Source organism: Neopelma chrysocephalum, unplaced genomic scaffold (genome assembly GCF_003984885.1).
Source record: "Neopelma chrysocephalum unplaced genomic scaffold, ASM398488v2 Primary Assembly neopelma1_188, whole genome shotgun sequence".
NCBI lineage: Eukaryota > Metazoa > Chordata > Aves > Passeriformes > Pipridae > Neopelma > Neopelma chrysocephalum.
The window spans coordinates 363,432-377,468 of record NW_020897850.1 but is presented as its reverse complement, the minus strand read 5'-3'; the positions used below and the strand labels follow the sequence as shown (position 1 = coordinate 377,468).

Genomic DNA, 14,037 nt, shown 5'->3' with positions numbered 1-14,037 from the left:
GGTGAATCCAAACAGGACACTTCATGGGAAACCAGAGTGCCTCAATAAATTAGTCCAGAACCTAATTTGGAAATGTGCTTGCCTTAGTCCTGAAGAACCGAACCAGGACAGCTACTCTGAAGCAGTGCAGTGCCAGCTGCTTCCAGATGGAAATCTCTATGATGGATTTATGGAGAATGATGTAGCAACTGCAGCTGTAAGCCTGGACACTCCAGTGTTACTCAGCTGCACGAGGTTGTGGCTCCACAACTGGCAATGCTGATCTCAGCTGGCCCCAATGTGACCTCGGTCCACAACTCATGGGATTTCTCCCCACACCAGCCAAAGTGCCTGCTGGATTCCATGATGAGCCAAGTTCCTTGCCTGTCAGAAGCATTTTCCCCTTTTTTATTTCCCAGGTAATCCCTTAGTTATCACCCTATTTTTCTTTCATTTTAAAACTTCATTTACAAGGAACAGATAGTACAGGTAAGTCACCCGTGACCACTGGTTGAATATTAATTGACTGGAGGTTGGAAAACAAACATCCTCAGTTTCTCCTATTTTTCCAAAACTCTACTGTGCTGGTTTAAAAGTAAACCCAGCTCAAGAGAGATTACAAGTCAGAGTTACAATGTACTAAAAAGATCGCAAAAAAAACAACGATACAGAGAAAACTGGTTTTAACCCACAAAGACAGATGTATAACCCAGCACCCCCAGGACAAGAACAGAACAGTGTTCATTAACCCCTGTGCTGAGCACCCCACGGCCCCCCTGGGTGTGTAAAGTAAAAGGAAAGGAAAACCTGTTGGTCTGAATGATGGATCACAGTCTGGTCGAGAGTGGCAGTCGCAGTCCTGTTGAAGTTCTGGTCCTCCTCTGGATCCGACAAGCGGGATCAGAAGCCCCAAAACCCCAGGATTTTACGTGCTCAGGCTGGGGTGGGAATGCCCAGTACCTCCCCCAGGGTGGGGAGTTTCACAATGGGTGATTTAACTCTGTGAGTCACGGGATATTTTTGGAATCTTTGATGGTCTCGGTTGCTGCAGCTGCCCATTATGCCAGTCCATTGTGGCCCATTAGCAGAGATGCCCCCTCAGGCTGGGTGTGAAGGTGTTAATGCCTCCCTGGAGGGGAGTTATCACAGCTGAGTCACGGGTGTGAAGACAAAGAAACACATCCCTGCCTCCAGGGTTCTTTAACGCTCAGCTTGTAGCCTGAGCTGTCAGGTGTCAGAGTTTGGTCATCCCCACATAGTGATAAACTGGTCCCAGCCCCTGTAACTAGGACAGCTACTGAATTTGTCAATATTTAACAATTTCTTCTTTTTCTTTTGTCCTGTATGCACTATCCTTCTCTGTTGCACATTGACCATGATGGCACACATGAGCACAGACCATTTTTAGCCAACCCACTCAATCATTTTACTGTATCTGTATTGAAAGACCAACCTTTTTCACATCAAGCCTACTCCTGCAGTGCAGCACTTCATTATCTAACTCACTCCCCTTGTTTCACTGCCCAGGAAAACTGCTTTATTTTAATTTACATTTTAAATAGTTGATGCAATCAAAACTCTAATCTATTTAGATGCTTTCTTCTGCAAGCCGAGGTGGTACAAAGGCAGACACACCACCACAATTTTCTTTGCACAGGTAAGAGCTATGGCATGAAAAATAATTCTGCTCTTACCACATTTGTCCCATTGCCTGGCATTAAAAGCTAGGCTGAGCCTTCACATCCTTCATCCAAATACATATGCTAACATCGACAACAAAAGTAATTGGACTTAGATACTAATTACAGGCATTTGGCATTTAAAATAAAGTGAAAGTCTAAAACACCACTGCAGCTCAATCATCAGTTAATCTACTAGAGATCATTAGACAAAAGATATAATTTACCTTCCCAAGTGACTAATCTACAAATTGTTACTGCCTTCTCTACCATAGGACATAATAAATCAGATTAATAACTAAGGAAATGTACAACAGTGGAGAATTTCAAATTATTGCAAAAAAAAAAGCAACTCAGCCACCACCCAAACTGACTCCAAATTTCAGTTCATTCTAAAACTGGCGACAATGTCCCTGAATGGGAGACAAGAAAAACTAAGTATAAGACTAAGTATTCTACTCTAAGTTGTCTTGTTTCTGTAAATGTATAAATGCAAACATGTACTTCCCATTCCAATCACCTGCATTTTGCCACTTTCACATCACAGAAAAAATAAGATTTAATCTCACAGAAGGTAAAGCAGCATGCATTACTTAAGAAGTTGATCCATTTTCAGTACCTCTTCTACTTCGTATCACAGATAACAGTTCTGTTTACTCAGATGAAATCTTTAGGATTAAAAGGAAAAATCAATCTTTCCCTTTAGGTTCAGGCTTTGTTTAGCTGAAAGAAATCCTCCAAAACTCCTATTACGAAGAATGAGATTTGATAAAACCCTGACCAACCTTTTGCCCATCCTCCTCCACAGCCAGCTGAACATCTGAAGGGCTCTCAGCTGAAGATCACTGCACCACCTCCTCCTCCTCACTGATGCAGTAGAGTTTCAGCCGGCAGCTGCCTCTCAGTTAAGCACCGTGTGGTGCCTGGTACCAAACCCAGCTTTCCAGCAAGGCCATCAAGACCTTGGTCACTTGGTACGAGTGCAAATAGAACACAAATGTTCGTGAAAGGAGCTTGAAGAGAAAGCAGTTCCCAGCGTGCTGTTTCAGCAAGGTTTGCAGCCACACATCCAGCACTTCTTTTGTATTCCAGTGACACCCTGTGGCACTTCCCTAGACTGCAGGCTTTCCAGGTCTCAACAGTCATGTTATTAACTATATGGGTAAAGAACAGCAAATAAAAAAGCAGAGAAAGGACATTGCAACACTGAGTTGAGGGATTGCTGGTGCCCCCCATTGCTCTTGCAAGGTTTCTCTTGCACAGCAGAGTTACTCACCAGCAGCCTGTGCCGCTGCCCCCAGTATCCCACCTCCTGTTACACCTTTCTCTTGGGTGCAAATCCATCACTGCCACGCTGATGTAACACGGAGGAAAGAATCTAGTTTTAGTGCCTGAGCTTCTTGGGTCTTTTACTGCAACAGGGAACTGTGCTTGACACTGCAATATTTCTGCCTAAGTTACATGAGTGACTTCCAAGAGATATCCCAGCTAGCAACAAGAGGACTGCAGCATGTGATCATAAAGTCTCAGTTTTCACTGCATTAGAACAGACCCACCTACCATTTCAAGAGTATAATTTCTACATGCATCAGCATATAAAAAAAAACAACACACAAGTGAATTCAAACAGCAGCCTAATAATTTTAATGCTTGCTCTTAACCTCATGAAAAACACCCTCTTACAAATAGCAAGTGCACTTGCTTTTGCCCTTCAGCTCTTCACCACATGAAGAAATATACTCAAAGTGGATCTCTTAATACTGCACTGTATGACATTTTGCATTTAATGAACACATCAAGGGCCAGCCTGGGCATATCATGTGTCTTCTCTGAAATTATATCCTGCAATAAGAGTAAACATTTTGAAACATGGGAGAAGTAGACGTGTAACACGGGTAAAAGCACCCAGGTAACTCAACCAATCACACATGCACATAAGAAAACCTCAAAAAAACCCTCCACAAGCATTCAAGAGAAGGAGCTCACACACAAAAGGTGCTCACATCACTGCAGTGCAACATTCAGAACTTCTTAAGATGTTTTAAAATTGCTCTAAGATAAAAAAAGAAGAACATCTCCCCAAGTGCTAAAAAGTCCTGCTACAGAGCAGGCCAAGGGTGACCCCAGGCTGAGTAGCATCTCAGTAGCATCTGCCAAAGGCTGCCTGGAGTCCCTTAGCTCAGTATGCACAGCCAAGGAACCAAGAGCAAGGTGTATAAAAGGGAAGGGGGAGAGCTAGAGTGAAGGAAGTAGTGTGAATCCTGATCTCCAGTCCTTTCTTCTGAGACACAAATGCTTCCTAGCTTGTAGTTATTTAATACAGAGTGTATAAACAGACAGGTGAGCACAAAACCCCCCACGGATGTTCCCATCTTCTGAACAACCAAGGCCCTTGTGAATCCAGTTAAGGGTGCGAGGGGGTGTCAATTCTAAATATCTTACTGGGAAACTTTCCACACAGTCTCCAGAACCTGCTCATTGCTGTTAAACATCAAACATCAACCTTAGCAGTCTACCATCCAAACTTAAACTGTACAGAAATGCACACTGTTTTGGGTCCAAAATCTTCCTTCAGCTGGAACTGACAAAAGCTTTGCCTTCAACTTCAGCAAAGCCACAATTTCACCCTGAACATCCATTACTGATACAAATTATTGCTTTACAGCATGTACAACTCCTCCCACACCTTCCCCTTGACTAACACTACCTCAGGATGATGGAGGCTTCCAAATTGAATTGTTCAGCACATTGACAGAGTGATATCAGGCACTAATTCCACTTCCTACTAATGTTACTACTCATAATTTTGTTAGTATTACAAACTGAAAATAAGTATGTCCCAGAGATCATCTGCATCTCAGTATTCAATGTGCAATCTGCAATTGCACATCTTCCAGTTTATGCATGCAAGGGTGTGCACAAGCCAAGCATACCATGACCAGCCCCACATGGAAAACAGGAGGAGTATTCAGTGTGTCAGACCTCACTGTTCAAGCCAAACGAACCACAAAATTCCTATTTTCCCTTCTGCTAAGATGCCCTAAGAAAGGAATAGAGGCAGATCAAATTTGATTCTAAACTTCAAGGTTTCTTAACAATGAGCTTGCTGACCTGTGCTCTATTGATCTCATCTTACACAACTACCCACAGGGAGCACGGTTAAAGCTGAGCTCCCACCACACTGCTTTGATAACAAGGCTTAGGAATGGAGCAGACTTATTTTTTCACTTGTATCTTAATAACCTTTTTATCTTCATATAAATTTAGTAAGTCAAGCTCTAATTAGAAAAGGGGGGTATTATCTATAAATATGACTTTCTGGAATCTGCTCTTTATTCTGCTGATGGTGCTTGGGCAGGGAAATAAAGGCAAGAGTAGCTTTTGAATTATGTGATGTTATAGAAAGTGCAGTTAACTGCAGACCAGTAGTAGATACAGAAGTATCTACTCATCCTTTATCTCTACCATAGTCACTTGACAAAATCAGCACCCATAGGAAAAAAAAGTCAATAACTAGGGTGTGATAATTTACATTGTGTCTGTTGGTTAACCATAATATTTCTCAATAAACTGACTGGCTTAACACCAAATAATTTCTGGACTTGGATAAACTTATCAATTCCTATAAAGCCTAAGATCAACCAGAAACAGTAATGCATTGCAACACTGCTACTGGTCCAGCAGCAAAACACAAGCATTCCAAAAACAGCCACCAGTCAAGAGAAAGAATATTAACAGGGGGGTCAAGCAGAATCACAAGAAATAAGCTACACATGTACAGCTTGTATATACAGAAAATATATTATACATACTATACATATAGTGATATAGTAAATGTACTATACATAGTATACACCACACATACACACTACACATAGCACGTATGTATAGTCTATTCACACATATACATGTATGTAAACACACCTTAAGTGAACAGTATTCAAAGTTAAGGTGTATATTGGTAGGTACAATTTAGCAAAACAAGAACTGTTGGTAAATAAGCATGTTGTTGCATCTTCAGCCTTTCAGTGCAGGAGAACAAAAAAAAAATAAATTAAAAGAAATGCCCTGCCATTGCACACAACTACAGAGCAGCACTGAGGATCAGTGAGGTTTAAACAGTGCAGTGCACTTGGCTGATGCTTTCTGTCAGTCAGTCACGTGCCCACTGGGAAGCATGGAGCTCACTGATCTTTGCTGGGAAAGGCACCTGGAAGAAGCTGTGTCAACTAAACAGGGCTCTAGAATAGGACTTCAGGCCAAAATATTTTCAGGTTGGCCCTTTTGTGGGGTTTTTGGTTTTGGATGCAGTGAATAGCTCAGAAGCTTTTTAGACGTTTTTCTTTCACAGTTTGTATTGACAGTTTCGCTAATTCCTAATGGCAGACCCCTCCTGAAGGTAATTGCAAAGTGACCTCTGTCATGTCTAGCTCATTTTCTTCTTATAATTTATTTTAGATTTTCAACACCAGAAGACAGGCTTCTTCATAACTTCGTCATAACTGAAGTGGCCACTGATAATGGTAACAGAGAAATCTGTTATAGAGATTTCCCTATAACATCAGAGATTCCTCGTTAAAGAACTGTTTCAAATATGTAATTACCATTCATCCTTCAAGATAGCACACATTTCTTAAGGAAAAGTCAGTATTCTGTTTCAGCATCCACAGCCTTTTCCTGTGTGTCTCGATCTGAACACATCTATATTGCTCACAGCTACAGAAATTTTCTGCCCAAAAGTTCCCCTCAGGAACTCAGACACCATTCCAAGGTCCCATCCCTTCCCTGATAATCAGATGCTTTGGTCCCAGCATGACAGGCATGTTCCAGACACAAACTTCTTGCTTCTCTACACCCAAGTGTCCATCCTGTAACACAGCAGTTCCCATCTAATAAACACAAATGCTTCAGGACACTAAAACAGCTGGAAGAATACAGCAACAGTGACAGGAGCAGTATGTATCACACTGACCTGCTAAAGAGGAGAGAACCAAACTAGTAACACACCAGAAGGAAGCTTCCAATAGATTCCCCTCTCTCTCCAATCCCATCCAGCCTACAGAAGGGACACTTACTTTATATATTTTAGTCCACTGAATAATACTCCCACAGGAGCAGTCCTGGAGAGCAGCAACTCCCAACATCCACCTCTATAAATACACATACATATAACTATGTGTAGGGTATATATGTACCTTCTACACACATTTCTAACAGAAATGTTTCCTTGCATGCAATTTTCATTGATATAAAACACCAGGTTCAACAGATGGATATACATTAGAAAAAGATGCCCATAGACACACTAAATGGAAGGTGGGAAGAGAAATTTCACTGGCCCTTCGGTCAAAGATTCTATCAACTCTTAACTTATAAGCAAGACAGTAACGCTGAATAAAAATACACAAATGCGAAGAAAAGACAGAAAAGAAAAAAAAATCTATCCTGATTTTGATGCCTGAATTCCTCTGAGAACTCAAAAATTTGGAAAAGAAAAGTTCTCTATGTGCTTCCTCATCACACGCTTCTCCTTGTCTAGAAGGATTCATCAGCTGCACTCCAGTAGAACACACTGGCTTCTCTACCTCATCAACCAGATGCATCTGATTTCCAATCTCCTCCTGACATAAAGAGATTACGTCTTCTGTATACATCTGTAATTACACTGTATATTTTGGATATTACAAGCAACTATTTTCATTTCACCTTAGCCAATTAATAGTGATTTCAAGGTACATTGGCCAGCATGCAGGTACTCCTCATTAAAAAGCGTGTGGCAAACTGATAAGCCAGGACATGGTTAACTCCTTAGCACGTGATATTTTTCCTCAGCACATCTTCTAATGTATCCAAAGGGTGGTTGCACCCCAAGAGCTGAACTGCCAGCTGAAGAGCTCTGCCACAGCAGCTCTGTGAAAGCAAAGAAAGGAGAATCTGCAGGTGACTGGTGATGACCACCAAAGCTTATTCACATGCAGCAAGATGGTGGGGAGGAGCAATACGTGCCTGAGGAGGTCCAGACGAGTCAAAGCTGTTTAGGTTCAGCAGAAACTGGAGCTCAAGGGTCCTCAAGCAGGAAAGAGGGTGCTAGGCTAACAGCCTGGGCAGGGAGCTCATTCTGGTTATCTGCCAATACACAAATTATACCAAGTGGTGTAGAACAGATTTCAAAAGGACAGGGGGAAAGGCAGACAAGTCGGCATCCACAGTCCCTAACAGGCTCCCAACTGGTGTTGAGCATATTGTTTGGATAACACCTAACCACAGACTCAAATTCTCTCACATATAAAACTGAGTAAGTTCAGGTCTCCAAACAGTCAACGAAGAACTGAGGAATCCATGGAAAGAGGACATCATCATCATCATCATCCACTCTCTCAGCTATCTTTTGAAAGGAAAGCTCCTTTCCTCAAAACTGAAGCATCTTCTAGGTTCTGATTTCAGGAGCTAGTTTCAAGTCACGAATTCAAAATGAAGAGACAGTTCTCTACAATACAGAATATTAACCCACGAGCCTAAAAAAAACCAAACCAAAACAAAAAACCCAACCCCATTAACAAACAAAATAACAACTAAAACCCCCAAACCCACCAGGCAGCTGCACTTACATTACTCTTTGTATTTCTTCCCACCCAACATGCACATTTTCAGAGACCTTGTTATAAGAACAAAGCACGGGGTCCATCCAACAAACTTGGATGTTGCAAATTCTGGTTGAGGCCTGTACCCTCAGCAGTACTGTCAAGTGTTGCAATAAGCAGATCCTCCCAGTAAGGCACAGGGACAGAACTATAAAAGTATTGAAGTATCACAATGTGTAGAGAATTATAGGAATAAAGTTCATTAAAAGGTGCTATTAGCTAAATTCCCTACACGGTGAATGGGAGTAGGAGCATAAAGTGATGAATGGGAGAAAAAAGAGGATGTAAGTCAGCAGAAAATCCTGAGGAGTGAGATCTGACAAAATCTTGTTTTAAATGCAAAAAAACTCTAAACATCCATCCTTCCTCTACACACTATGCCAGAAAGAAAAACACATTTTTTAGAAAAGTAGTTTTCCTTCCTGAAAAATGACATCATAAAAAGTTGAAAGGTAAAAACAATCCTTTCAAGCTGCTTAACACAAGCTTATGTTTCCTGTCATTGGAGGACAACACAAGATCCACGCAGCATCGGTACAGCATCACAACTTTCACCACTGTTCTCTCTCACAGAGTTCTCATCATCTCCCTATGCTTCTCATACACCAGCTATAATGAAAATACCATTGTCAAATTTTCCCTTTAAAATATACTGAGAGCAAAATGGCACTCCTTATGCTGGACCTATCTTTCAACACTCTTTCTGCCACATAACTTGGGCTTCCTTGTATTTCCAGGTAAACTGTACCCTGGACTTTTCAGAGTAAAGGTCTCATTTTGTTCTTTGTGAAATACCTTTCTTGATAAATAACAAAGCAATGTAAATATGCATAACAGGCAGCAACGTCAGATCTCACTGTGTTAGCCATAATATATTCACTTACTTCCAATTCATGACTGATAGATCTTTGCTTAACATGCCCTTAAAAGCATCAAGAACAGAAACGCCACAACTTTACTGAGTAACCTCTTCCCATACTTTGCTATTCTTCAGTGGTATTATTTGTAGGACAAGAATCCGGTTATTTTGGGCTAGAAGATGCTAATGAGCTGCACACAATGCCCTTTGTAAGGCTACAACACAAAGACCATCTGTGTTTGACAGAGGAATGGAGTGCACAAGCAACTTGCTGCAGGTCTGCAGAGAAGACACCTCTCACCTGTGTGATATGCCTGGGAATGCAGGCAAGCCTCAGCAAACTCTGCTTTTTTTCCTCTCAGTGCTGGAGGGATCAGGAGTTCCTGTGACATGCTGCACGTGATGACAAGTGCAATTTCCACATGAGGTAGCTGAACCATTCATAAGCCACAGTCTTCAGCTGCATATCAGCACGTTGCTTACACAGAAACAATCCCTGCTGGCATGGAAACTTGTACACAACAACCCGAAGACCATCGGACAAAACAAAACAAAAAGAAAATTATCTTGTGCAGCAGGCCAAGCAGGCAGCAGCAACAGCTTCAACAATTAAATGTCTAGCATTATTTTTTTCGTATTGAGATTTCCTCCATAGATAACTCAGAACACAAAACGGGGCTCCTGACCTAACTTCAAATAACTGCAGGCCCATATTCAGAACTCATGGTATGTACCACTTATGCTCAGTACTCAGTATCACTTATGCTTCCAAGGGATGCTGGTAACTGCTTCCTTCAAACAAGGAGGACAGGACAAGTCAAATGGCAGCACAAAAATGTAGCCAATATTTACAGGGGACCAGTGACGAAAAGTTTTTTTCCAGTTACTACAGCTGTTGTTTTAGTTACAGGTTAATTTTAATGTACAAGACCCACCTAGAGGAAAGTCACAGTCCTCCCTGCCCTGTTAGCAAGAAGCTGAAACTCACTGCCTATCTGGCAGCTTTTGTCAACCAGTCAGGATCATAGAATCATAGAATCAGCTGGGTTGGAAAGGACCTCTGAGATCATCAAGTCCAACCCTTGATCCAACCCCGCCGTGGTTCCCAGCCCATGGCACTGATGCCACATCCAGTCTCACCTTAAAAACCTCCAGGGATGGAGAATCCACCACTTCCCTGGGCAGCCCATTCCCATGGCTGATCACCCTCTCTGGAAAGAATTTCTTCCTAATATCCAACCTAATGGTCACAATACCACCAGGTTGACCTGAAGAACCGTGGAACGAGATAGGAAAGCAAACTAATTGCAAAATTCTATGAGGATGGGAGGAGGCACAACAGTGTAAAGAAGCTTCTGCTGCTTGCACAGTGACTTTGCAGTGAGACAGTAACCTCTGTTTCTTTTGCTTCTTCATGCTGAATACCTGTCAACGCAGAATTCTAGCCATAAGTAGGAAAAAGTTTCTTTCCCAAGAAAGCTTCCATAGAACAAATAATGCTTGTTAAGAAAGACAGAGAGCCTTTTTACCAGGGCCTGTAGTGAAAGGGCAAAGGAACATGGTTTTAGGCTGAAAGAGGGTGGGTTTAGAATGGACATAAGGAAGAAAATTTTATTATGATGAGGGTAGCAAGACACTGGAACAGGTAGCCCAAAGAAGTTGTGGATGCCTCATCATGAGGGGTCTTCATGGTCAAGTTTCTTTGAGCAACCCTATAGCAGCCTTCCAGTACCTGAAGGGAGCCTACAAGAAAGCTAGAGAGGGACTTCTCACAAGGGCTCATAGCTGTAACTCTAAGGTACAATTTTTTCCTGTAGAAAAGGAAAAACTACTTTCATACTACATCTAGTATGAAAGATGTAATGGATATGACACTGGCATATTCTTCCAAGTGGAGAGTGCACAATGCTAAAGATTTCCAGCTTCATTGATCACAAGCTCAACTCAATATGGCTAGGAGGAACAAGTGGTTTTGCCTCTCAGGAACATGCAGTGTTTACACGACCATGTGCTTTTCCAGTCCATTTATTTAATTATTAGGCCTCTTTTGAGACTTATAAGCAAAATAAAACTGCTTGGCATTGCTTAGACAAAGAGAAACTAAATAGAATAATGAAGCCCACAAGGAATCTACGTTCACCTCTTCAGCTCCCCAAGCTGGCAGATCACAAGGCACAAGTTTTCAGAATTAGCTCCTAAAATCTTGAAACTTCTTCGGCCTTTCCAGAAAAATAATCTTTCATGTGAAGAATACAGATAAGAGACCAGTCCAAAACAGAACAGCTTCTCAACTGGGCCTGTGGCAGATCTGTAGTCTCTCAAGAGTCAACTCACTCAACAGGCACACACTGCTTTTTGTACTGAACACAAGCATCACAGTCTGGTTGTCCAAGTAATAACAAGTATTTGAGGCTGAAAAAGCTATTCACAAAAGTGATTCAGCATGCAAAACTCTTGAGCTGTCACCAGATATCATCATGTCTCAGGAGACTCTAGGGAAATAGCAGGCCAAGTGACAGAAACAGAAAGGAAGATTTCTGTTATATATCCACAGCTTCAGGTCCAAAGTAAGACCAGAGAAAGCAACACAGTCACCAAGACAACTTAACACATGCATGTTTAGGAGCTGAAGGACCTGGACTGGTCATCTAAGGCAGTGCCTTCCAACTTTTCCATCTCAGCCACATGGCTGCTGCTCTCTCTTCTTTCTCACCTCCCACCCTAAGTCCTGTATCCTTGTGTCTCTGACACACATACAGGGACACTGCCTCTGGAAGTGATCATTAGTCCCACTTCCCAGGACTTCCCAGGACTTCCTTCCACAGGCCTTGTGCAACCCAGGTTTGCTCACCAGTTTGAGGCTGGGTGGAACTGAAATTCTTTGTCATCGCACTCTTACACAGACACAACTACCTCTGTGCCAGATATTGTAGCATCTCTGAAATTTGGTCCCTCCTAATAAAACTTTCTCATTTCTTTTGTGGATTTGGGTTCCAGCATTTACATTTCAAGCTGTCGCTGGCACGATCCCGGTTCTGCCTTACATACAAAGCAGGACAAAGCATTTGCTTTACAGGCAAAACATGCTCTGCTTTGTTTAATGCTCTCCCTACCTTTCTGCCTCTTCTGCTGAAAACAGCAGTCAGTGCTGCAGACTTCTAGACCCTATCTATCAGTACCCAACAAAATGCTTTGCCTGAGAGGCTATCACAATGTCCACAATTTCTAGTCATGTTCCAGGGTCCTCATGTAGTAGACATAAACAAACAAAAAAAGGTAACAAGTTTCTGGCCAAAAAGTGACGTTGTGATGCTACGTTACCTCCAGTGATGCCTTTAGGGCAAAGTGCCTCCAGTAACTTCCCGGCAGCCACGCATGAATCAGTGACCTAATCCCTCAGCTGTACAACACCACATCATTTCTTCCAGCAGCAGGGAGGGCTAAACATCCCAGCTCTGTCCTCTCTGTCACAGCAGACCTGCAAGGCACGAGCAAGTGCTGATGCACACGCAGCAGGCCTTGAATTTTCCAAAAAACATGGGCTCACTGAGTGCCCACCACACAGTACACCCACACAAATTTGCCGACCCACACTGCACCAGGGAGAGGAACCCAAGAGGAGGCTGCTTTTACCAAATCAATTTGTGCAGGCTGCTCCAGACATCTCCCTTCCTAAGGGACTTTCAGATACTGATGACACTGTGCAGACTCCTCAAAAACACACAGCTAGAAGCCAGGCCACAAAATGCACAAACAGTTTTTGTTAAAGTGTAGGCTTGACAGCTTTGATTGAAATCTTCACTTCCCTTTGAACAGAATAGAAAGAACACACAATGAGTGCAGAGGATGTACAAAAAAACCAGTGTGAGGAAAAGAAACAAAGAAAAGCCTCAGTCCATCTATCCCACCCCAAAAAAACAAGAGCAAAATCTGCTCTATGTTGGAAACTCCCATAAGATATCTTGATTTCAAGCCACTGAATGCATACACAGGTAGTTATGACTCTGAGAGAGTAACACACAACTGATTTTAAGAAACTAGAGCAAAACTGGAGACTGTGATCCATGATATATTAGAATGTAATATAGCATATCCCATCAACCAGTGGTACAGGGCAAGCTGGTATGCTTGGAACTCTTCTGTCTTCACAGTAGATGGTTCCACTGCAGAGATTACTAGCACATCTCTAAACCAGTTCATCCACTGTTTAGAAGGTTGGGACAGAACAAAAGAAAGCAAGGTTTAAAGCAAGAGGGATAGTGAAAAATAGGGACAGAAATATGAACTTTAGTAGGAACCTCAGGATACACAAAGCACACATTCCATTAGGTACAAAAAAAAAAGATGGCTTTTAAAAACAGAGGAAGAACAATCACCTACCTTTCAAAAGGGGCTGGAAAGTTGGAATTTCCTGCAGTTTTATGACATCTGGATCATTGCTGACGTTCCGTGAGGATTGTGTTCCTGGGGCTACCACCACAATGTCGTCCATTTTCGCGCGTTGCTTGGCTGGCAAAGGAGATGCAAAGGAAGGATATGGGAGGGAAAGGGAACAACCAAATTAATAGGCAGATTCCATCAGAACCCAACCCTACGTGAATATTGCTCTATTTAACATTTTACAGCTACGCTTTTTATAGCACGAACACATTACCGAGATCACCGGAAGACTCTAAGCTCCTTTCTCTCTTTCCAAATCGGGTGACAGCTGATTCTGAAACACCTGCACCACTGACACCCTCCCGACTCCTCCTCCCTCCGCTCCACACCCCGTCGCCCGCTGCGCTCCCTCCCACCTCTCCGGCTCTGCCTCCCCCGGCCCGGGCGGTGCCCCCTCGCCGGCACAGGAAGGGCCGGGCCGGGCCGGCGCTGCCTCCCA

At 42.6% G+C, this 14,037-nt stretch overlaps 1 protein-coding gene across 5 annotated transcripts in view; it reads right to left on the bottom strand.

Annotated features, from left to right (window-relative positions):
• The window catches only part of BORCS5 (BLOC-1 related complex subunit 5), a 70,640-nt gene that overhangs the window by 56,327 nt on the left and 276 nt on the right, over positions 1-14,037 (bottom strand). For all 5 annotated transcript variants that reach the window (XM_027702489.1, XM_027702491.1, XM_027702490.1 and 2 more), the window contains exon 2: positions 13,539-13,667. In XM_027702489.1, the coding sequence (XP_027558290.1) occupies positions 13,539-13,667 (129 nt within the window). The remainder of the gene's footprint in view (positions 1-13,538; positions 13,668-14,037) is intronic.